The sequence below is a fragment of the Cryptomeria japonica genome, chromosome 10 (assembly GCF_030272615.1).
Source record: "Cryptomeria japonica chromosome 10, Sugi_1.0, whole genome shotgun sequence".
Classification (NCBI taxonomy): Eukaryota; Viridiplantae; Streptophyta; class Pinopsida; order Cupressales; family Cupressaceae; genus Cryptomeria; species Cryptomeria japonica.
The window spans coordinates 820,506,815-820,533,506 of record NC_081414.1 but is presented as its reverse complement, the minus strand read 5'-3'; the positions used below and the strand labels follow the sequence as shown (position 1 = coordinate 820,533,506).

At 36.6% G+C, this 26,692-nt stretch overlaps 1 protein-coding gene across 1 annotated transcript in view; it reads left to right on the top strand.

The window, feature by feature from the left end:
• The window catches only part of LOC131036177 (uncharacterized), a 119,942-nt gene that overhangs the window by 54,653 nt on the left and 38,597 nt on the right, over positions 1 to 26,692 (top strand). Inside the window, exons 3-4 of the mRNA XM_057968004.2 lie at positions 26,062 to 26,208; positions 26,477 to 26,651. Coding sequence (XP_057823987.2) covers positions 26,062 to 26,208; positions 26,477 to 26,651 — 322 coding nt within the window. The remainder of the gene's footprint in view (positions 1 to 26,061; positions 26,209 to 26,476; positions 26,652 to 26,692) is intronic.

Genomic DNA, 26,692 nt, shown 5'->3' with positions numbered 1-26,692 from the left:
GATTTGAAGCATTGTTCAGAAAATCTTCACATTAATGTGGGAGCTAATCTTAAGTTTGAACCAAAACTTTCTAGTAAGCCAAAATTATGCTCTTGTGAGTGTAAATGGGATTCGGACAGCGCTTCCACAACATGCTTGGATGATGAAGAAATGTATGAACCTATGGGTATGCTGGAGCTTCCAAGTGATCCTTTTTTCTAGAGTAGTGAGTTGCTGTCCCAGAGTAAACCAATATGTGATTCTTTGCCAGTTCATGTATTGGAGGAGTGTTTGAAGGAGCCACAAAGTTGCAAGAGTGTCCTCTTGAGTCTTTTCAGTTTGACATGCAAACTTGTGATGGAATTTTTTTAAATGATACCAGCTGCATGCTTGTGCAAGATTTTATTCATTTTCAGCTAGGTGATATTTCAATGGTGTGTGACCGAAATCATTCATGTGCCAGACCAAGTAAAGGAAGATCATGACATGATTCACCCTAAATTTGAGAAATTAAAAGATAAACCTATCCAGGTCATTGATGACTTGGATATTCTAGCCAGGCTAGTTTTGAAATTCACTAGGCACTAGGTGGAACAACAAATTAGGGCACTGAAGGATGCAAATGTTCACCTAACTTACCAATTAATGGGAAATCTGGATTCCCATAGTGAGGCCACACAAGGATCATCACAGGCCCAAGCTGAGGAAGGAGAAATCCAGTAAGGAGTTGAACTTAGTAAAAGGAGAAATGTTCCAAAGAGGCCAAGGACAATGGAAAGAAAAGAGGCTCAACCAGATGTTCAATAGGAAGCTTAGCTGGATATTTAGCAGGAAGCCTAGCCAGATGTTCAGCAAGAATTCCACTAGGAAGAACCACAACAGAAAAGAGGAAGGGTGGAAGAAGCTCAATCTCCATCCAGTTCTTCTAGTGTGCAAGAGGTGGAAATGTTTGCACTGGAAAATCGAATGAATCCACCATAGGGCAATTTCCTTGACAGTGTGCTTGCGCAAGATGTACTTAGTGTCAACGCTTCACACATGCCCATTCAGCCGAGAGTTCAAAGGCAAGAACTTTCCTCCCATCCAGAAGAGCCACGCCAGGATAGTTTCATAGAAACAATCCTTGGAGAAATGGAGGAAGTTTCACAGGAGCATATGTACATATGGAGTTTCAGGAAGAATCGACTGCTGCTCCAGAATGGTTGAAAGACAGATTGAGAAAAGAACCAGAAAAGGAAGTGGATCTAGCACAAGAGTTGGAAGAACTTCTGAGAAGAATGCATAAACTAGCGGAAAAGAAGGCTGCTCATAAGTTTTCTAGAATCACAAGGAATGAGTTTGGATCCAGAACTTTACATCTAGCCGAGCTTGCAGTGGACAAGGATAGAAATGAGATCACGACAGATGATTATGTAATCAGAGAAGTTGATTTGGGGTTTGCTTTCATGATAGAAGTGGTGGAAGAATTTGAGGGATCTTCCTTGGCCGTGAAGGAAAAGATGCAAAAGATGAAGGAAAAGTGCAAAAGGCTGAAAAGTGAAAACATAGCCTTATGCGAATATGTTAAGAGTTTCAAACATCCACTCAGGGAGGAGTATCCGTCCTTTGTTCTTCCCACCTCTCTTCCTAAGGAATCCATTCATATTGCTGAAGAAGTCAGAAAGAGGGCTCAATATTCTAAGGAGTGGGTGGAAGATATTTACATTGTAGTTGGAAAATTTATTGAGGACTTGGCTCGCCTTCATTCAAGACTCCTTGCCCTCTTGAACAGGCTAGAAGTGGCGGATAGTTCATGGGAGGATGTACACATTTATGAGGACCTGACTATTCCGCGACTCAGAGCATTGATGAAAGTTCCTAAGTAGACATTGATAGACGGGAAGGTGATTCAGGAGAGCGAAATTTATGACTTCCTGTGGTGGTTTTGTGCCGTTTGCATTGAAAGGGAAGCCTTTGAAAGATTCAACATGGAGTCTTTGACTTTGAAAGAGTCAATCGGAGGGGTACAAGAGGAAATCCTCAACGCAGTTGAGACATTATTCGTGAGAAGGCTGGATGAAGGTGGAGTGACAGTGAATTACCTGAGGGACCGGTTGCATGAATTCTTCTTTGTGGAATCATTTTCCAAAGCACATTTGGAAAATGTTTCTTTATTTTCGGGCACTATGTGGAGGACACAGGAAATGGTAGCAAATGGGAGAAATTTTTCTCCAAGAGTGAAGAAGAGATTTCCTTGATGGAATTTAGGATGTAGTGTGCCAAGTGTCTCTGTAGAAAAATTAGAGGCCGTCCCCAAATTCATTGCTTATGCCATTAATGAGTGAGATAATGGTCGTCCATTTTTTGGACGAGGATCTTTTGACCGAATGACATAGTGGCATATTTATTTCAGGAATATTTGACTGGGTGGCAGCCAGGTCAACGCATGCTAAGGTAGTGGAGCATGTTCTTGCATGTAGCCATCGCATTTATGGCATTATGGCTGATTCTTGCATGCAACTGTTGCATTTAGAAGATGATGGGCATTTATGGCAGCATGGCAATTTTGCATGGGGAACATTCATTGCATGTTGGACGAATTTGATGAAAATGGTGCATTTAATGCACAAGTGGACGCCATTTTGGGCATGTAGGAATTAATTTTATGTGGGCATAATGAGAATTTAATGAATATTCCCACCTTGTTGCATCATGTGTGGGAATCTTTTAGGGTAAACCCTAATTAAGTTTTTGTATGTAGCCAAGGCTTGAGCCTATATAAAGGGGTGACCCCCCTCATTTGTAAAGGAGGAGAGATTGTTGCGATAAGTTGTTGAAGCAGTTAACTTATTACATTGTCCAATTTGATGGTGTATACTTGTTCAGCTTTGCGAGTTGCATAGTCTCGCTCTCTTCACTTAGAGTAGATTTGTTTTCTAGTTTTTAGATGAATGAGATTGATGAGATTGTTTGTAGTGAAATCGTTGCTCATACCTTTTGTTAGTAGCTGATTGTTATTAACTTTGTAAGGTTACTCTAAGCCTTTTTACGTGGAGACTTAACTTCGATCATCAGGTGGACATTGTTCGTTGAAAGTGTTCATTGGTGTTTTGAAAATATTTTGCACAACCTTTGAAGATTGCATCGCCTTTGTGTAGTTGTACGGAGTTGGCAAAGCAAAGTGTGGTTGATTTCACTCAAGCAATCGTTGTCTCTTTGTTCTTAGATTTAGCATAGATTTTCTAAACCCTCTCCTATTTACTTTTAGCATATTTAAATCCAAAAATCCTAAAAAATAGTTTCTCATCGATAAATCATTTGTGACCGAATTCCTTGAAAGTTACAAAATTTTTTAAAACTTCTTCAAGTGTGCGTAAGTCCCCTTGGATTACTAGCATATCACATCGAGCCTACTAAGTCACATCCATTGCATATTGGAACCTTGGAGTCGATTGTTTGAACTTACTCCAATCTTAGCATACAATTGTACTTTGATCAAGAGGGAGTAAAGTGACCGTTGGGCAACTTTATTCTGTGTCAGGTGCTGTCATAAAAGAACATGTCAACAGGTCTGCAACAATGTTTGACATTAGTATGAATATCATGTTCTAAACAAATAATATATAACTATGAAAATTCCAAAAAAGTATACAACCACTGTCTGTAGCCTCCAAATCCAAAATAATTATTTTTACTCATTAAATGTAGAGACCTTGAACTATGCGTGTAAATGGTCTTTACTATTCAAACCTAATAGTAGTGTGGATCTCATGTGAAGAGCACATGATTATACAACATATGCTGTAAAGGTGAAATCTTCACTTCTTGGCTACCACAACCCAAAATCCATAGTAAGCTTTAGATATTTGAATATTCTTTTGATGATGTGCACATGAGTTTCCTTTGGAGCTGCTTGAAAGCGTGCCACCAATCCTATTGCTTGCAGAATGTCAAGTCTTGTAGCTGTCACATATAATAAACTTTCATTCATGGACTTGTATAGAGTTTGGTTAGCCTTTGAAGACTCATCTTCCTTACTTAATTTTCATCCTGTAACCATGGAAGTTCTCACTGGGTTGTAGTCTTCCATATCAAATTTCTTCAAGATCTCTTTAATATACTTGGTTTGTGAAATAAATATTCCCTTATCTGATTGGCTATTTGCATCCCAAGGAAGAAAAATAACTCACCAAGCATTGACATTTCAAATTCCTTTTGCATATTTGTGGCATATTCTTGGCACATCTTGTTATTGCTACCTCCAAAAATGAGGCACCATCTACCCAGCCCCTATGATGCACCTGCATGCAGTTATATGTCTATGTAAAATGCATTATATGCATAGGATGTGTAACATGTATTGTATGCATAGGATTCTACGATGCACCGGCATGTAGTTATATGTATATGCAACATGTATTGTATGCATAAGATGTGTAGCATGTATTGTATGCCTAGGATGTCGGTGCATCGTAGGGGCTGGGTAGACGTTGCCCAAAAATGATATCATTCACATAGATCACAACAATCAATAAATTATCTCCTTCATTCATGATATAAAGATTGCTATCCGCAATTCCCCTTTTGAAGCCTTGCTCTTGAAGGTAATTGTCTAGCCTTGTAGTAAATAACTTTGACTCATTTAACATAGCTCTAGCCATTTCTCAAACTGTTCTATTCTTTTTTTCCACAACTCCATTTTGTTGTGGAGTTTTTGCAGTAGATCATTGTCTCCCATGTTTTTCACAAAAATCTTCAAATTCATTGGAAGTGAGTTCTCCTCCTTTATTGGATCTAAAACATTTGATCTTCAAACCTGATTCATTCTCCACTAATGTTTTGAATGCCTTAAACTTGTCAAGAGCTTCAAATTTTTCCTTTTAAAAAGTAACCCAAGTCACTTGAGAGTATATGTGATGTCCCCAAACAAGACTATATCTAGTATTGTTAATATTGTTGGAAATGTTGTCATTGATGTCAAAGGAATCATTGTTAAGAGATTGTTTGAAGAAGATATTTTTGATATTGGGCTAAAGCGAAAGATCATCAATCGTATGTCTCAAGCCATTACAAAGAGTGACACATGATTAAGAATAAATTAATAAGCAAGGAGATAAACAATGTTGTTGACTACAAAAGAACCATTGACAAGGCAGCAACTTCAGGAAGAAATACAGAGTCTTAAACCAACAATCGAAGGATAAACCTTTGACAAATGACATGTGTGACTGTGATTGGAATATTCTATAGAAGTCAAAGCAATTATTGTATTATGAAGACCAGCAAATAAAAGACAATATTATCACAGAAACAGCATTTCTCAATAATCAGAATATCCACGTAAATATGAGAGAAGCATAATGACCAAGAAGAAAACTATGATTTCATATGCCCAGGACAGTGAATTTGGTACTCGACTCCAAGCACTCCAAGTATATAAATATGGACAGCGATATATATTAATGCACAATAATATGGTTTCTATGTTAGTGCACATCGATTACCATTAAATAAGTGGTGATTATACTTTATCAGGTCATGTTGAGAATGATGGCTTTTGACTAAAGATTACAATCAGACAGCACGTATTTGTTAAGAAGTCAAATACTAGTTTTAGAGTGACTTCATTAAGGAATAACAATAAATTAAAATAAATGATAGTAATTTGATAAAGAAAGTGATTTATATTAACTAAAGATAAATCAAAGAAGGCTGCGATTTGTTTAGGGAAGGTTAAATAGAGTTTAATTTGTTTTTAATGTAGATGATTCTTTGGAAAGAGTCCACACCCCTTACGAAGGGATATGATATTTAGAAGATATATATATGTAGAAAGAATTTGGAATTAAAGTGAGGTGTGTAGGTGATTAATACTGAAAGGAGAATAACATGAACGTGGGAAAAAGAAAAATATAACAGAATATTATTCAGATAGAAGAAAATATTAAGGTAACAATAGATTAATGGAAGAGGTACATATTAATGAAAACAGTACGTAAGGAATACTAGCAGAGATCTATAGAGGGATGTGTTGAACATTAGAGATTCAATATACAGACCTAAAAGAGGCATATGCATGAAGATTTACGAGCAGGGTGAATAGAGATTTATGAGTAGCATGCTGTGTATATATGATTTGTGTGTGAAGACAAACACGGATGGAGTGTGGAGGAGAATATGATGTGAGTAAAATAAAAGAGTATATATTTAGAGAGTGGAAAAGTATGTGTTGGGTGTGGAGAAATATGAGAGGGAAATTATTCAAGGATACTAAACATGAATAAAGAAAGTAAATATAATGAAATATGTGTAATATATTAATCAAATAAAGAAGCTATCAAAAGGCATGTCTAAAGGTACACAAGTAAGAAGTGAAGAGTATGAGGTAGAAAATAAATAAAATATATATACTACAACAAGAGAAAAGAATAAGTAAATGCTCGGTAAGAAATAATATTTAATCAGATCTACATGTAAGACAAGAAGTTTTAAAAAGAATATTGAGCATAGGCACCAAGGACATGGATGAAAAGTAAGATTACAGATCCAATGAAGAGAGGTGTACAAAAGACTATTTCAGATCTATGGAAGATTGTACGAACAGATCATTTAAGGAGATAGTGAAGAATTTAATGACAGGCTTATGAGGAGGTTGTAAGAAGTTCTATTGCAGATTGTAAGGAGATGGTAAACAGTTTTTGGGAGGTTTATCATCAGCATAAATCAGATAAAATTATCAAGATAAGTTCCATCTTCCAAAATTATTCTAAGCATTATGATTTAAATTTTATAGTAAAAATGTCTTTAGAATCAATGAAATTATATTTATAAATGCATTACAATTCTCACTTTAAGTTAGAATTGTTGTCTTAGGACTAAATCAAGGTGAATCCCTAATGGGGACATTACAGTAATCATCAATTAGTAACATAAAAACATAAAATACTTTTCTCCTTGCATGCTTCTTGTTTTGGTTGGACCACAAAGATCTGTATGTATGAGATCCAATGGTTTTGATGCCAAGTGTTCCTTTGATTTAAAACTCACTCTAGTCTGCTTCCCAAGTTGACATTTCTTACATGTGATATTTGTGGGCTTACATATTTGCCGGCTTTGAAATCTTTGGCATGTCTCTCACAGCTTCCTTACAACTGATCTTGACAAGATTATCAAAAGTTAAGTGCCCCAATCTTCTATGCCATAACCAACTCTCGTCTTCTTGCCCCATGTAACATCTTTGGTTGTTGATTTCATTGAGGATTCGAAGATTTTCAGATGTTCTGTATGCTTTTTCTATCAATTTTCCATCTTTCTTGATTTTGCATCCTCTAGAAAGAAATGTAACAGTGTGCCTTTGATTGCACAATTGACTTACTCTTAAGAGATTCCATTTCAACCCTTTGACATATAGGACATTTTCTGTTTTTGTTTTTTCATTGTCCAGACACAGAGTCCCTTTTCTTTTTGTATTTCTTTTTGTGTTGTCTCCAAATTTCACCATCTTTTCATCCGTTCGTTCAAGAGTAAGAAATTAACTTTTGTCACCTGTCATTGGCCTAGAGCAAATGCTATCAAGATACCATCTATCTCTTTTGTTTTGTGCATGTAGAGCTATTTGAACAAACATGGACTCTTCTTTCTCTTATTTTTCCCGCTTCTTCTTAACATTAGCTGACTCATTCATACATTTTTTAGGTACATTATCCTTCTTGTTTTGTCTCAGAGGCTCAGCAAAAATAGTTCTGCAAAAACGTGCCATGTCCAAAGTTGTTGCACTTGTAGCATATAAGGTTAAATCCATCGGAGGAGCAAATGAATTATAATTTCTTTTGGTGAAACTAGGATTATCTCTTGCACGAATACTAGAATCTACTGCTTTGTGACAAAAATGATTGTATGAAAAACACTAGTGTAATGTCCCCTTTTGGGATAACCCTGATTTCTTTACCTGTAAAACTCTTGAAATAGATGTTAGAATCATTAATGATTAACAAATCATGAGAATATTCAAAACATAGTACTATTCATATTAATTTCATACATTATAATAACATTAATAATGAGATCATCATAGCATGGACAATACTTGGTTCAATCTGTAATAACTTCATCTCCCAAGTCAATCACAATGTGAGCCTCTAGGTTAGATTGTAGGTAACAATATTGAGATCAATCCTCCCAAATATTGCCCCAGAGCTGGGAAGGGGACCTAACTTCGCCTTGCTGCCCTTGGATTGCATCATGAAGGTTTTGTTAGGAGCCGGGAAGGGGGCCTAACCCCACCTTTTCTGCTCATAAAGGCCATTTAGGGCCGGGAAGGGGGCCTAACCCCACCTTGTTGCCCATGAATCCTAGCCCCTCATGTGGACCTACCTACATCATGCCCATGACCTTGCAATGCAATTGCCAAGGAGTGATAAGATGATTAAAAATGTACCTCTTTGATATCAACAAGTAATGGGCAATCCTTATTAGGATTGAATCTCCAGATTCATTTTTTGTATTCACCTTGAATGAATTCTATATCTTAGTTCTCCTCTTATTGGGGGAGTTATCCCAATAGATAAATTGTTCCTTTGCTGAATAATATATATATATATATATATATATATATATATATATATATATATATATATATATGATATTATTCCTTGATTGATTCCTGGGTGATTTCTCCCTATTTCTGAGTGGGAGTCCTCCATAAGTATCCTTCACCTATGGTGGAAAGTTATGTCCCTTCCTTTGGTCACAGCCCTTCCAAGCGAGGTGTCTTCTCATAATACTCCTTGCCCTTTGACAAACTGTTGTAGTTAACTAATGATAGTGCTGCCTTGATTATTATCGAGAATCACATGCTTCAATAAGGTGGAGATTGCAGCCTTATAAAAGTTGGGATCGCTGGTTAATAAGATAACGAGATTGCTGTTAGTGAATCTGCTCCTTAACATGATTACTGTCTATGTTGTGTGTATACCAGCCTTGGGTCGATCACCTTCTTTTGCTGTTTGGGTTGATTTGAGTTTAAATAAAATTGTGAGGTCTTGAATCAAGACAATTTTCTTTTATAGAAGGTAGTGCAATTATGGGTATTATGGTAGGGCATGACAAATAGCTATTAAAGGAATGATGGAACCTATTTATATGCGAGTAATGAAAGGGAATTCTGATGTTGTCCTTGTTTGCCATTGGAGGTGGATTGTTCTTTTGTGGGGCTTTATTCTCCTCCTTGATTTCCTCCTTTTTGTTATCATCCTTGGTGGAATTCTTGAGGGCCTTGATGTAACTTTTTGGCTTCTCTTCATTTTCCTTCTGTGGTGGATCAACAGCCTAAGGACTTGAGGCCTCTTTTGACTTCTTTTGATCATCAGCAAAACTAAGGCCAGTCCTAATAAACGGCGACCTTTGCGAATTGATGATATCATCCATTATTTTGGTGCTTTTGTCAAACTTCAAGCATCGATTCAATTGTTTAACAAAGTTCTCCAATTCCCTCCTTAAGGAGACAATTTCAAGCTCCAGTTTTTCACAATTGGATTCCTTTGCCTCAAGATGATCTTTTATAATCCTCAATCCATTTTGCCTCTTCTAATTGAACTTTCAGATCTTCATTGTTCAATCATTTTATTTGACTTTTCTTGAGCTTCACTAACTTATTGAATTCATACCGTTTGCTTTGAAATTCTTTTCTTGAACTTCTCATTTTCTCTGTAAGCATAGTAGAGTTCTTCCTCAAGATTTTTCTCCTCTTCATCTTCATGGCATGCTTCGTTTTTTCCTTCCTCTTTGTCTTTATCATTCTCTACTTCCATTTCCATGAAAAGCATTTCTTCTCCCACAGCTTGAACTTTCTTCGTTGCTTCCTTCTGACAAGCTATCATCCCTTTTTGAATAAAGACTCTTCTTGTACCTGTGAGAGTTCTTTTTGTGGCTCTTCTTTTGATGATGCTTTCTTCCTTTCTTTATGTAATGGTCCTCTTCATCCTCATGACTTTTATTTTTATCCCGTGGACATTTAAAAGCAAAATGTCGTACTTCACCACAATTAAAACATTTGAATGGTAACTTACCTTGATATTTCTTGGGTCCTTTCTTTAGCTTTCTCATGAAATGAACTTCTTCTACATCCGTTCATTGCTCAAAGTCTTGCTTGGTTCACATACTTTGCTCTTTCCCTTTCTTGATGCTTTAAAGGCCGCCTCTCCTTTTGATGGCTTGTCTTCAATCCGCATTTCATAGTAGCAATATTTTAAAAAACTTGATCAACCACAAATGCAAGATCGAGCAAGAGGAACACAAATGAACACACAATTTACGTGGAAACCCTTGTGGGAAAAAACCATGGAAAAATATTGCTTTTGTATTAGAAACTTTGTACAAATTTTGTAGGCACCAACCCACAAGAGACACCAATACCCTCTAGATGATTTCGTAGGCACCAACCCATTGGAGACACCAATTTCCACAACTGAGCACCAACTCAGCAAGAGACTTCAATCTCTTTGAAAGCAAGGCACCAACCTCCACAAGGAATTGATAAATTTTAGATCTCCTTCTTGTATCAGATCTGAAACACCTTCAGAAATCTGCTCAACAAGCTCCTTAAATCTGCTTATGGTTTTCAAGAATCTTTGCTCATAGGTCTGCAAATATTTGCCCTTAAGTTCTGCAATAAATCACCTTCAAAGTCTGCTTATACTCTTCAAAATTTCTGCTTAAAAAGGTCTGAAATGAATTGTTCGCAAGTCTTCTCGAGTTTGTACATAAGTCTGAAAATTATCTGCTCATAAAGTCTGAAACTAATTGCTCATGAAGTCTGAAATAATCTGATCATAGTCTTCACCAATTTCTTCTCATAGATGTTCTTTTGATCTGCTCTAAGGTCTTCTAAATTCTGCCTTGAATAGATATGATATTCAATGGAATGCTTGATTGTAAAAACTCCAAACGCGCTCTTATTCATATCAACTAATGTGCACCCTTCACCAAGAAATGAACCTCTTCATGCTTGTCGGCCAAGGAAGAGTTAAGAATTTTTATTTAATTTAAATTTCCCCCGCAAATTGGGGCACAAATTTCTATAGGGTTGGCCCCCCCAAAAAGTTTTTTATTTAATTTAAATGCAGCCAACTTGGGCGCACCACATCAAGGGGTCATCCCTCATGGGTATCCAAACAAACACCCTGAAAAAAATAATTTAAATATCCTTAATAAAGGGTGGCTCCTTTGAGAGGGTCGTCCAAAATAAAATATTACTTTTGTCTTAAATAATTCTCCTTTAACATTGACACCTTAATTAAATACTTTTGCCTCTGAAAAATTAAATTGCCTCTTTCTTTGATCAACAAGATCTCAATCATCGTGATCATTGTGCCAGAAGTTTTTGGCACACGCTAAATCCCCACCCATTACACCACTGATTTGCACTTTGACATTAATGACAATAATCCAACATCATGTTGGGTTTGTCCAGCAAATATCTCATACAAATCCATCACCATAGTCACAATTGGATATGAAGCTTTCGAAGCCTATTAGAATAGCAAATACCTTTTGCTACAATATTTCAGGTCTGCTTGGTGTTAATTATGAAGCACTCAGATTGTCAAAACGATTGCTGAAGGTCTGCAACAATGTTTGACATCAATTAATCAATATCATGTCATAAACAAATAACATACAGCAACAAAAATTCTAAAAAGAATGCAATCACCATCTGCAGTTTTCAAATCCAAAATAATTGATTTAAACTTTAAAACTTTTATCTCATTAATGTAGAGGCCATGAACTGCAGTTGCGAATGGCCTTTGCTAGTTGACTCCAATGGTACTGTTAATTTCATATTTATTGATATTCCATTATGTTGGGATTGTTCATTAAATATCTTATACAAAGCCATCATAATAATTACAATTATATATGAAGCTCTCTTAAGCCTTTTAGAGGAGCAAATATCCTTTGGTATAAAACTAAAACCTTAGTGAAAATATAAATAGTGATGATAGCATTTTAAGCTACATACATATACTTCTTGATGATGGTTTTTGGTTTCAATATTTTGCCATTGGTGTGGAGATAAGTTTTTCAAAACTTATTGAATTTTATTATGTTTGTCACAGGGTTTCTTGGTATCATCTAATTCATAGGTTAAATCATCATGTAGAATAGCTCGGTAAGGCTATGTGCAGGCATGATGGTTTGATTATCATAGAAATTTGTTAGTTTCCTGATTTTGGAATAGGGCTCATATGTGAAATATGTATGACATAAGATACCTCTGCAAGGTTAGCTTATTGAAGAGACATGATGGTTTGATGGCGACAGAAATTTTTTAGACTTCTGATTCTGAATTACAGTATATGTAAAATTTCTATGATGAAGGATACCTTTTCAAGGTTAGTATACTGAAGAAATCAACAGTGTGGTTTGATTGAGGAATCAGACAAAGCTCGAGGAAGTCAACTTTCAAGCTTTCAATCTGAGTTATTGATGAATAAGAGGACATATAATTAGATAAGACATAAAAGCCAAGTACATAAAGCCAAACAACTAGGAAATTGCCAAGTGGACAGCAGGACCTAGAAGGGAATCATAACTCCTAACATTACGTATTGGACATACAGATGCAGGAAGAACCACACAGAACAACTAGATAAGAGACCTAGCTAGATCTCTTTGATTTGATTAATTGGATCACCATTTCAGTCACAAGGATTGTTCTCATTGATGAGGTGGTCCTTTGACCAACTAAACTATGCATTGGTGTTGCAGATCCCTGACATCATTGCAGATGTACAGCAGATGGTGGAGAAAAGGTTTCAGATCGTTTCCCACTTGCTGCAAATCCTTCATTACAGCAGTATGTTCATACATCTGTCTTTCACACGTTTCAATCTGTTGACAAGTATGGTATTAACTCATTGAGGATCAGTTGTTGGGCTTGGACTGTTTGCTGATCTTGTGCAGTTCGGTACTGATCTCCTGATTATTATAGTCAAGGATTACACACAATCCAATTTTATCAGTTAAGAGCAAGCTAATTTGCAGGCCTACTATCAATCAAGATTGGGTCTTGTTTGGAGACATTAGATTAAGTAGAAGAATAGTATAGATTCTTTGGGTGTCGGGGATTAAACAAACAGGATTTTTCAGAAAACAGTTCTGTTAATAGGATTTGGCTTTGAATCCAAGCATGTACAAAAGGTCTTATTTATTTATTTTTGATTGGTAAATAGGTTTTAATGGTTCCTTAGTCCATGTGACACAAACAGGGGTCCAGTTCCTGGACATGCACAACATGCACTTTTTGCTGGATGAACGTAATAGCAGCTTGCCCAATGGTTCCCAGGGGGGATTGAACTTGGGTCTTGATTGTGGTAAAGATGGACTACGTTTTATGTCTTTTTGAATATGTATTGATCTCTTCTTTTGGTGAAACAAACAATATAATCTTTTTGGGCTACTTTTTTTTGAAGAGCGTGGTGTGTTAGGTGTGATAAATCTATTAATTGATTTACAGTTGAAGTTAAAACAACAAATATTGGTCGAATTTGTTGGTAATGCATGATGGATAATTAAGCATGCCATGGGAATGTTATTGAAGAATTCAAACAATTGCATAAAAAAATAATTTCTTTCTCAAATGGGTATTTTACCTTGGAAATATTAGGAGAGATTTGGTTAGGGTTGTGTGGTGTTGTGACGTTTTCACACATCGCCCCATTGCAAATGGGGACCCATGTTTTTTGCTTTTTAGGGTTTGTTTTCTAGGTCTTTTGGGGTTTTGTTAGTTAGCCTTTGCATTTTGAGTGCTGTCGGGGAGATCAATAGGGTAGGCAAGTCCTACTTAAGTGATGGCCTGGTCCTGAAATTTGGCTAAGTCTGGAATGTCTTGAAATTTGGCTAAGTCTGAAGTCCTGATCCTGAAATTTGGCTAAGTCTGGAATGTCCTGATCCTGAATTTGACTAAGTCTGGAAACTGGAAAACCTCCAAAAACTAGATTTTGTAATATAACTCCTGGAGGCCTGAAACCACTCTCAAACATCCTGAAAGTATATATGGAATATAACTTAAAGTATAAGAAAGAAGGAAATGTCTCTTATACTTAAATGTTATATTCCATAAAAGTTATCCTGATAGAGAGTTCGAAAGTCAAATTTCGCTCCTGTCCTTCACTGAGGATCCAGAGCGAATTTCGCTCCTGTCCCTCTCAGGAGGACCAAGGCGAAGCGCTCCTGTCCCTCACCAAGGGTCCAGAGCGATAATACTTATTTGAGCCATTCCTGACCGTGTTTGGACGAATTGAGACATCAAAGGCATGGTGAAGGACGAAATGAGCATGACAGAGCATCCAGACTTGATCAAAAACAATGAAATGATGAAGTTTTTGCCTAGAAGGTCAAATTCGCTCCTGTCCCTCACTGAAGGACCAGAGCGATTTTATTCATATGCACATTTTTAGACTTTGTTTGGACATTAACTTTTATTCATAGCATTAAGTAAGATGATATCTTCCTTAGCCAAGACCTTTTTTGATGAAAATTGTAACAATTTGGCCTAGAGAGCAAATTTCGCTCCTGTCCCTCAGTGAAGGACCGGAGCTTAAAGTCAAATATTGCTTTGTCCTTGCAGGATTTTGACAACTTGACGATTTGAAGAGGTCCAAGGAGATGCATTTTATCAAATGAATATAACTTGAAGTACCGTCGTGAAGGAGAATGACCCAAGATGTAAAAATCGCTCCTGTCCCTCAGCCAGGGACCAGGGCGAAGTTCTTTGTAGCTCCCGTCCCTCTCTCAGGGACCAGAGCGAAATCCTTCATAGGGCATGTTCTGGACGAAGATCAAGCAAGTTTTTGGTTTGAAGGCAAGAAATGATGTGACTTGAGCCCGTTGAAGATAAATTGAAGATTATGAAACGTCAACAAGGGACCTAAATGCCCAAGTTCGCTCCTGTCCCTCAGGCAGGGACTAGAGCGATTTTTGTCTTAGACAAATTTTTTTGCCAAGTTTGAAAGATTTCCAAGGCATGGATGAGTGAAAAGGTACATTACGAATCCGTTGAAGATAAGCTTTGAAGGTGATAAATTGAAATGATGCCTACAGGACCAAGATCGCTCCTGTCCCTCTCCAAGGGACCAGGGCGATATAATGATAATATTGCCTCTTCTTCAAATTCAAGATACTCTAAGACGGAGAACAAGGTGGCAAGGACGTTTCGAGGTGTTTCAATCAAGCATAAAGCATCAAAGGTCGCCAACATTGAAAGATTTGCACTAAAATATCCCAGTTCGCTCCTGTCCCTCAGGAAGGGACTAGAGCGAAATTTGCATAAAGGCATAAATTTTGAAAGTTTATCACGCATCAAGCGACTAAGAAGGATCAAGGGACTTTATTTTGCACGATGAAAGTAATTGCAAGTTGGCCGAAACAAGGACAAGCTCAAAATGTTGAAGTTCGCTCCTGTCCCTCAGGAAGGGACCAGAGCGATATTGAATATATTGGCCAATTCATGCAAAAATCACGTTAAGTCAATGTTTTGCAAGGTCATACAAGGTCTAAGGTGTCTTTTGAAGATGATATGCAAGAGTTTTGAACGTCAAAATGTTATCAATTGAGCTAAGGGACTTATATCGCTCCTGTCCTTTGGACAAGGACCAAAGCGATTTTCATTAAAGTACCCATGTTCCTTCAAAATCATGACAAGGCAAGGATAGGCAAGATCAGGGACGTTATTTGGAAGGTGATGAACAAGAGGCAAAGATTAAAAGTTAGCAAATTTGAGCCAGGACACCAGGATCGCTCCTGTCCCTCTCCAAGGGACCAGGGCGATATTCCTCCTAACATCAAATATGCCTTGTAAAAATCAAGTGGAACAAGCGTGGAGTAAAGAAACAATGTTATTTTTCGCCTATGATAGAGATTGGAGGTCAAAGAATGCAAGATCAAGGAGAAAACACTAGGATCGCTCCTGTCCCTCTCCAAAGGACCAGGGCGATATTTGCCAAAGCACTTATTTTCCTTCGAAGATCATGACAAAACAAACTTGCAAAGGGTTCAAAGCGTTGTTTGAAAGAAAATAAAGGAGAAGTTGATATCAAGAACGGAGAATTTCAAGGAGAAAGCATGAAGATCGCTCCTGTCCCTCTCCAAGGGACTAGGGCGATATCATATCTAAAGGACATTCATTTGCAAGGATAAATTAATCAAGCTCGAAGGGCCCAGCAAAAATGGCAATCACAACGTAAGGATGGAGACTTTGGACGTAAAATTGCAAGAATCATGACCAAGGTGATGGATCGCTCCTGTCCCTCAGTCAGGGACCAGGGTGATGAGGTTTGTACTCTTCTCAATTCTCCAATTTTGGCGTTCAAACAAGTTTTTGAATTTATTTTAAATGTTAAATTCGATGGGTTTTCAAAATTTAATTAAATGGCATTTAAAAATAACGCATAACATTTATTAATTAATTTTGCCTATTAAAAATCGAAAAAATTAATTATAAAGGCATAAAGTTAATTAATTATAAAAACAAATTGAGCGCTTGGGTTTATTTTACAAAAGTCGGCCTTGGTTTTTATTAAAGATTGCTTTTAATTGTCTCATATTCACCAAGTCGGCCTAAGGTAATGCATGAGGAAAGTGCTTATAAAAGGAGGTGTTTATTTCATTTTTAAATCATTATTCAAGCATCCTCTTTCATATGCGATTTGGAGTATTCAAGAGGAGGAGCGAATTTCAAAGGGAAGGTGCAAGCATTATCAAAGGAGTTCGAGTTTCAAGTTAGGCGAACTTGCCAAGGACATTACAAACTACGTCAAGGATATCCCAAAAGGTGGCGAAGGTGATAACTTGAGGAAAGATCACGTTGAAGGCCATCTAATTTCAATTTTGCCTAGGCAATTCCTTGTTTTGCATTCTAGAGTTAGCTCTCAAGAGAGGTATGGCGATATGGATTTATTGTTTTGATTTTAAACGTTGATCGTCATAGCCTTCAAATTTTGAATTTTGAATTTTGAATTGTAATAGCCCAATTGTTTTTTAGGAAATAATAACTCAAGGATTTATTATGAAGTTTCCTAAATTTAATCCCTGATCTAGTTTTTCATTGCAAAATCATGTTGCTAATTTTGAAATGTTGTGTAGGCATCAAATGGAGATCTCATCAAGGAAAATCAAGCCGAATCAAGGACGATCTTCGCCGGGACGATCAAGCCAGGACAGGGGCGACCTCTTCCAATCCAGTGTTCCAAGGCGAGGTACATCATCATCCTGCACATCAAGGACACAAGGAGTTAGAACAAGGGCTCGTTGAAGAAGCAAATAATTTTAGAAGAGTTAATCAAAGATAACTTCTCAACGCTACCAAATTGAGTATCAACCAAGTGTCAGACGAGGTGGCATCCTAGTCATCACGTCTCCAATCAGTGAGGTCCACCTCAGCATGTCCAGATTCAATGTACTTAACTCATGGAAGGTGGCACAAACTCCGATGTACCTACCCCGGCTATGCATTGGTCGATTTTTCTAGAAGGGACATGTGTCCAAGCAATACAATTTTATCATTGGTCAAGCATTAAATGTTATGTAATGGTTGTAACAAACCCTAATTAGGGTTTTCATTGTAAAATCTTGGCCATTGATCTTGAATTGATCTAAGCCATCAAATTGTATTGTGGGCACTATATAAGCCCAGGCATTTCATTTGTAAAGGCTAATTAGAAATAATTAGAGAGAGAGTTAGAATATAGTTGATAGAGTAGCAATTAGAGTAGAATAGGAGGACAAGGCAAGAAATTGTTGCCATTGATTGTAAACAAACTCCATTTTCATTGAAGTAATGGTGAAGTGTGTCGTTTCTTGCAATTTGCATGGTTTCTTGTTGAGTCTTCAATCCTAGATGGTAGATGATTAGATGAATGGAGGAAATGTGATTGATTGATGATGGAATTCGTATATCCATACTACTAGCAGTTTGTTGATTGCAGACTTGCCTTGCGTAGTCAACTGGAATCATTCAGCCTAAGCTCAATTTCAATTTGTTGCTTCTTCATTGATATGCATCAACTTGATGGTGTCTATGCCTGTGGTGATGATTTGAACATCATAAAGCTTCCCTTAGAAGATCGCACTAGCCTTGTGTAGATGTTCCATTGATGTCAAAACAAGACCTAGTTAGAGTTTCATCAAAAATCAAATCATTGCTCCTACATTCTTAGTATTAGGATTAGATCTTCTCTTCACCCTCATCCTTTTTCCCATTTTTTCAAGTCTAAGCCAGTAAGAGCCTGTGTTCCAGCAAAGCAGATCGGAAGTTCAATCATCAGATGTAAGTCCCCTTGTGATTCCAGCAAATCACATCATACCACGGCGAGCTTATCCACATGTAGAGACCCTACTAAAAGGAACCTTGGAGTCATCCTAACTGATCCTTTATGCGAATCTTCAGCAGTTAGAGACTTTTTCTCAAGAGAGGATAAGATACCCTTAGGTATTTTATTCTGTGTTAGGCTGTGTACAAAATACACGTCAACATGTGGAAGCAGCATCATGCTCATGATCAAAGTGGATACGGGTCATACAAGCAAGATTTATGAGGAATAGTGTGAAGTTGCAGGTTAGATATGACGTTAGAAATGGTGGATTCATAGTCCCAAAGAGTGTCATTGAGGCCATTTTGAAATAACAAAGAAGAGATTGGTTTTGAACACAATTAAATACACTAGCTCCTCTATCCCAGGGAAAGTAGTTACAACATTTCAAACTTGGAAAACATGAGAAACTTTAAGTAAAATCAAATGATGAAGCTCACACAATTGAGTGAAAGGCATGATAATTCCTTTTATTTTTTGAAGACAAATAGTGGAAAATAGCACATTGCATTTATTCTTATTTATCTATTGGCTGAAGGCAAGTTGATAGGTGCAAAGTAACTTTTTTAGCTGCCTTATTTCTCTCAAATTGGAAGTGGACAACAAAAGAAAAGGAATAGTGGAAAATAGCACATTGCATTTATTCTTATTAATGCGGAGAGACATTCTACAATGGCAGCAAGTGGTGGAGTGAAATGGCGTGAGTGTGTTAATGTTAACTTTTACTTTTAGCTTAAAATTGACAACCAATATTAATTATAAATTTAATATTTTTAAAATAAATACCGTATAAAACAAAATTTACCCTCATCAAAATTATAAGTTTTAGATAGATATATAAATATAAAATTAAAACAAAGATATTTAAAAATTATCCACCATTTCATAATTGCAATACTTTTTTAAAAATATATACATTATAAATTTTTATTTTTAATGATTTTTATGAACAATGATAAAAATTTTAAAATTTAAATATAAAAAGCATGTCAATTATCCAATAAAAACTTTGTAAATTTAAATATAAAAAGTAGATGTCATTTATCTAATAAAAACTTTGTATAGAGAAAAAATAAATAATGTAGATACAATATAATTTAAATATTTCTGTATGTAGTAAATATTATTTAAAATGAGGATTGTTAATAGGCTTGGCCGAACTTATCCAAAAGATGGAGCAACACAAAAAATCACATGGATGGCACCACAGGAAGGATGGTTTAAAATATATTTTGATGGCGACTCCAAGGGTAATCTTGGGCCATTTGGTGCTGGGGTTGTTGTTAGAGATTGGAAGGGAAATATTTTAATGATGGGAGCAAAAAGGCTCTCAAACGGGACAAACAATGTTGCTGAGGCGCAAGCCGCATTATTAGCAGTTAATCTTAGTGTGAAGATGGGGCTTTTGAAAATTCATTTGGAAGGTGACTCTTCTATCATAGTTTATGCAATCAAAATGGGAGCGATCCATGCTTGGCACTTGAATAAATACATAATGGCAATTAAACAAATGCTAATGGAAGTGAATGATTTCCTTGTGTCACATGTGCAACACGAGGGGAATGAGGTTGCTGATGCCTTGTCTAAATGGGCAGTGTCCTTCAATGATGATGAGGAGCTACAATTTGAAGATTTTCAAAATGATTGCGATGAGACTTGGCATGTCGAAGTTGGTGCTCATTAATTATTATCCTTTAATGTTTGATGACAGATATGGCAGGGGCTTATAAGGTGGCAGAGGACACTAATTGTGGGTAGAAAGGTGTCTGGTGGTGTTTGCAGAGAGAATGGAGGCGACATTCACTCTCCAAATGACAAGGCAGCAGGTCGCTTTTTGGGGGAAGATTTCCTCAAAGAGAATTAAAGGATTGTTCAAATTTGGTGATGAGGGTTTTTTGCAGGCAATCACTATCCTATTTGGTGTGGAGTTTATGGCTTCCACCCATAGATATCGTGTGGTTGCTAATATTGTGGTGATGGTTGCCATCTGGGGTCTGGACTTGGGTGAAAGGGAGGAGGTGGTGGAGTGGGTTTTGCGTTCCTTCTTTGAGGGTGATTGGCTTTTGGGGTTTCATTTAGTTTTAGAATGGGTAGTGTCGGCGGCGGGTTTTGACTTGCAAGAAGGGGTTGAAAATGGGGATGTAGACGAATTTTGGGAGCTCTTTCCTTTTCTCCGTCGGCCAATTGGTGTGAACAAGGATGTGAGGAGGGTGGAAGCGGTGGTAGGATGGAATGCACTGTAGTCTTTTCTCCAAGGAAAAGTGGAGGAGAGCAATGCAGGGAGGGTGGAGCGGATGCAAGGGTTGGTAGAGCCGAAGCAATGGAGGCCAAAAGAGATGGCATTTGCTCCCATGGTGGCTGGTGGTGGCGAAAGTTGTGAGGGCAAAGGGTGAGATGTTCCCTAATGCGGTGGGATGGTTTTTTGTCTTTTTGAATTCCATAATGGATTTGTTGTTGTGGAAATGTCACTAGTTTATTCTTTGGTTCCTTTTTGTTGAATTGGTGACTTGGGTTTGGTGAGTCACAGACTCTTTTTGGCTTGGGTGGTTGAGAGTTGGGTAGGTGGTTAATGTCATATCCATGATATAGGCTGGGGAAGGCGAGGGTTCCATTTTTGTCAAAGGGGCTGCGTATATGCAGAATCAAATTATTATTTTGTATGGAAAGACTGTTGATAGTGAATGTATTTCTCTGGTTTGAGGCTATGATGGTTTCTAGCAGGTTGTTGGTGTTTCGTATTTAGTCTTTGGGTGTCGATAGTTGGATGGTCAGTATGAATTTTGTGGTAAGGGTGTAGAGTCTAGACACAGGTTTACTACTAAGAGGGGTGGTGAATCAATAGTAAATGAATCTTAAAACTTTTTATCCAATTAAATCCTTTTGTAAAACTGCTTTTAAACTGAAACTGCCACAATAATGCAAAACAATCACATATGGAACAACTGCACAAGATTTGATGTGGAACCCCAAGATGGGAAAAACCACGGTGAGTAACACTGCTAGGATCTACTGTCCTAATCCAGCGTCAAAGTTAAAATCAATTACAATCTTTAAGGGCACCAACCCTAAGGAGTCACCAAACCCCTTTCTTAAGAGCACCAATCCAATCAAGAGTACAATTCAATGATCTGAGCACCAAGTCAGATTTCTCAGAGCACCAACTCTAAGGCTTAATACAACTGATTACAAATGGTTACAAAATCTGTGACCAAATATTTACATTCTGTTTTATCAAATTCAATGTCTCTGCAAACTGAATGTAATCTGAAAATAATCTGCAAGTATCTTCTCTGTTATGTAAATTACTTGACTGAAATGTCAGAATATGATCACTTGATAAAATAGCATCAGACTCTTTTTATTAACATAGATATCCAAAATTAGATCACTGTTTAAACAAATCTGAGAGAAAAATATCTACGAAACCCGGGGACGCGTCCCCTACCTGAAAACCCCTGTTCCAGTCCCGGGGATGTTTCGGGGACTTGGGGACGGCCAAGGGATGTCCCCCCCCCCCCCCCCCGTCCCCAAATTGTCAGAATTTTGAGGGGACGTCCCCGAAACGGGGGGATGGCTTCCCTAGCTGTGGGGGACGTCCGTACGTCCCGGGGACGGCTGGGGACGGATTGGGGACGTCCCAGCCGTCTCGGAGATGGCTAGACATCCCCCACATCTAGGGCTAGGGAAAAATATTAAAATAAAAAAAGTCGTATTTTCAATTTTTTTTAATGATGCTTTTTGCGTAATTGAGGGAGTGAAATATCTCATGAAGGGTTTTTTGCGATGCCCCTTGACCCCAACTTGGGGGCGCTGCCCCCAAACCCCCGTTGAAAAATATAGGGGGAAACTGCGCTGATGGAAGTAGTGAAAATTTAACTTCCGAGTCTGATTAGGCTCCATTATGTATGTTATTTCTTTAATATCTATTATGATATGCATATTGACAATGTGAATGAATTGAAATTCTGAATTATGAGTGCATATTGAGTATTGAGTCTATTGATACTGTTGTATGTTTGATGTTTGCATTCTAAAATGTTTTCATAGTATCATACACATGCTATATCCATATTTTCATATGAATATAATGTATAGATGCATGCTTTATCCATGTTTTCATATGAACATTTAGAATTTTCCTATATATTTTAAATTTTCCCTATATTTTATATAGCCGTCCCGCCCCGTCCCCAAATTTGGCAAAAAAATTTGCCGTCCCGGAAACTCGTCCCCCTGTCCCGGAAACTTGGGGTAATGTAGAAAAATATCACTGTTATGCCTGCCAATCATGAGACTTTTCTTATTAACATAGATATCCAAAATTAGATCACTGTTTAAACAAATCTGAGAGAAAAATATCACTGTTATGCCTGCCAATCACCCGTAAAAATCACCTTCTCTCCTCTTAGAAGTATGTCAATCTTCAATCTTCATAGAACTGTTCTGAACACTTTATTTTGTGTACACAGTACTGATTTCTTTTCCAAGGTCATGAAAGAACGTTCGATCATCACATATGTCATACATTCACTCTAAAATATTTTCTTTGGAATCCTTTTCTATCACTGTTTTTATCTACATAACCCTCCCACATCATCAAATGAAAGTTTTGATATAGAAGATGCAACAAACTGCATATAGTTAGGAAGTTTTAAGTGGTTAGAACTAACAACTCTAACTACCAACTACTTCCAACTTCCTTTTCATCGTGGCTTTTCATTTTCCCATTGTGGTGGCTTTTTATAATTGTCTTATGTTGGTAGAAGTAATGAATGATATCCATTATCAATTCATTGATCACAAATATAATATCAGAGATTGTCTAAGTTTCGATTAAAGTCTGATTACAACATGATAAAGACAATGATATTCTTCTGTATATTGTTGACAAGAAAAAAAACAATCAAGGAATCACGCCATCTTCGTGGCCATCTGCTGTATGTGGTAATGTTTTACACAAACATATCGACCATTTGCTGTGATTATTTGAAACATTAATTATATTCTGATCTAACACTTTCTGTTTATGCAATCTGAACCTATTCACATATTTTAATCAAAGGCAAATATCTGATCACATACCACAAACGAAGTTGTGATCTTCTGTACAGCCCAATACAAGTTATTCCAAAGATTTGAATATTCAGATCATATCTCGTCAAAATTTGCAAACTCAACACTATGGTTTGAAAATCGACTATGCTATTAGCATATATCCAATCAACAAGATCAGGTTTTGCTAGCATATGTTTTCTATGACTATTCATAAACTGATTAATACATTAAACTGAATGTTCATTTGACATCAATGACAAACTTGGGTAACAAAGGGGTCCTGGGTTGACAGAGGAATGTAATCAGTTATATCTAACTTTCTATGTACTTGATTTTTCAATATTTATAAAATACATATTATCGATTAAAAAAATAAATATAATTTAAAATAAAATAGAATATTTTAAGGTAAATAAAATATTTCCAATTGATATCTCTCGGCATTTCTTTATATAGATGTATTTAAGATATCTATACTAGTTTATCTATTGGCAGAAGGCAAGTTGATAGGTGCAGAGTAACTTTTTTAGCTGCCTTATTTCTCTCAAATTGGAAGTGGACAACGATACTGTCATCTGTAAATTTGAAGCTTGAGTATATTTATCTCCTCTTGGTAATTGAGAGACCATTATCTTCCCAACTGATTTACTTTTGCAATAATCATGCTAAGGGTTTCCCCCATAATTATAAACAAATACTGACTCAACACGTCCTAATGCAGTCACTGGGTCTCCCAAACACATTCCACTTTTGATTCCAATGGTTCTCTTGTGTTATTATTCAATGAAATCACATAAGTGGATGTGGTAACAGTGCAATGCAACTGTTTACCCATTCAACCCCCTTTCTTTCTTGGTAGTGATGAGTTGCAATGCTATGCTCTTTATCAACTTAGGGATTGGGAAGGTTTTCATGTAGAAGGTAATTGTCAAAACCTATCTTCACTACATCCTTAGTGCTGTTTTTCTGGATTAGGTCATCTGTGTCCACTGTCAATATTTTTGGGAAGGGAAGTATTGACCATTAATTGAGAAAAACTACTCAAAACACTAGACAATGTAGTTTTCATATATCTTAGCATTGTCTTGAATCATGATATCCACTTCCATTGCTTTCCATAGAGTATGTTATATTTTTATTTATGGGTATCACTGTCAATATTTTTGGGAAGGGAAGTATTGACCATTAATTGAGAAAAACTACTCAAAACACTAGACAATGTAGTTTTCATATATCTTAGCATTGTCTTGATTCATGATATCCACTTCCATTGCTTTCCATAGAGTATGTTATATTTTTATTTATGGGTATCTCTTTTTCTGGAAATGTATGTTTGATTTTTTCCCTTTAAGAACGCACATAAGTCTGTTGTTTAATTTTGTATTTCCATGTTGTGAATCACTTGTTTCCATGCCTTAAAAAGTATTATAAATTTGTTTTACATACTGGTTGAGCTTGCAGGGTTTTCAATTCTTTTATATTTTGTTGCCGAATGCACTTCTCATTTTAGGATTGGAAATCCTTATCATAATGAGGATAGCTCTTAGAAATGTAGTTCTCTACATCATTAAGACTTTGTTTCCATAAAGGTACATTCTGATTTGGGTCAATATAATTGTTAACTTGGGAAGTAAAGTATTAACTAGCAGTCAAGCAAAACCACTCAAATAGAAAGAAAAAAAATAATGAAATTATAGAAATGCCCACAAATAACCAAAATAGTTCAGTGGGACTTGGAAAGTACAAAGAGACTAGATGCTGAGAATTCCAAAGTGGTTGATTACATTCATTGTTCCTCACCATTATCAAATGTTTAGAGCTTCTTGTGTGCTAAGTGGGTTCCCTTGCCTTGTAACTATTACCCATATGTATGAGAAAAAATATCATTAGTTTAAATGATTGCTCCTAAGGTCATCTTAAGATGACTTAAAAACCTGTTGGTCAAATCCTTCCAACAAAAAAATTCTAATTGAACATGCCCATGAAATATTTCAATGCTTAACATAAATACTTGATTGGGTTGTAATTGGATTAATTCCATGTTGGTTAGAATTGTGAGACAAGGGTGACCTATAAGGCATTAAGCACACCTAAAGATTTGGCAACAGGGAAAGAGGCTAGATGGTTAGCATTGGGAAACAAGGGTGACTTATCATTAGGAATGGTTTACATTCACCATTACCTACCCTACTAACAAATGCTTAGAGGTGTTAATGTGCTAAGTGGGCGTGCTTGTCTTGCAATTATTACCCACATGCATGAGGAAAAATGACATTAATGTGAATGACTAATCTTGGAGGTCGTGTTGAGATGACTTAGAAACATGGGCCAAATCCCACAAAAAATAATATTCTAATAAAAAATGTCTGAAAGATTTCAATACTTAACACAGCTACAATCAGTTTTAAAAGAGAACTACCAGCAGAAAAAAACACTAAGTTATGAAACATGAGATAGACTTTAGTCTTCATTTATCTTAGTTTTGCTACATGCTCCCTTTTCTTTTGATAAAAGATGTGTAAATTTTATGTTGGAAATTCAATGTTTTGAAAATTTGCTATGGTAATTAAAATTTGTGCTTGTGTTTTTATCACATACTTCAATTGACACAAGTACCTGGTTTCATCTTTTTGAAAAGCTTTTCTTAGAAATTTATTCTATGTACTGGTTGAGTATGCAGGGCTTTCTGCGAATTGATGAATACCCACCAGATGCTAATCAGGGTTTTGACTTGCCATCCACTCATATTAGCTTTCCAGATTTCCAAACAAATAGATGGTATTCAAAAGAAAAAGCATCTAAATCAAGCTCGTTGCTAGAATTTCTGGTAAGAATTTTATTTGCGTTGAGCTCTAGTGTCTATGTTTGTGGGAAAGTTCCAGGCCTTGGATTACAGGGCAAATGGACATTTTTGGTGTAGCAGATGCTTGAGTTTTTGAAGTTTTATCAGTGGGCTGTAATGCAAAATGGAAAATAATGCAATAATGGTTGCCTGAGAAAATTCATATTGTCCTTTTTGCATTTTAGAATGGAGAATTTAGTCTTGTCTGGATTTCTTTTCTTTCCTTTTTGATGTCACATTATGCTTTGTGCAGTATAAAAGTTCAGTTCAGCTTTATACAGAGGTGCTACTTGTCCCATTGGCAACACCTGATTTCAGCATGCCATATAATGTAATCACATTGACATGCACTGTATTGGCCTTGTATTTTGGGTCATTGCTCAATGTTCTTCGTAGACGCATTGGTGAGGAAGAAAGATATCAGAAAGGTATGTTGTTTTCCATTGCTTCTCATCTGTATTTCTCACCA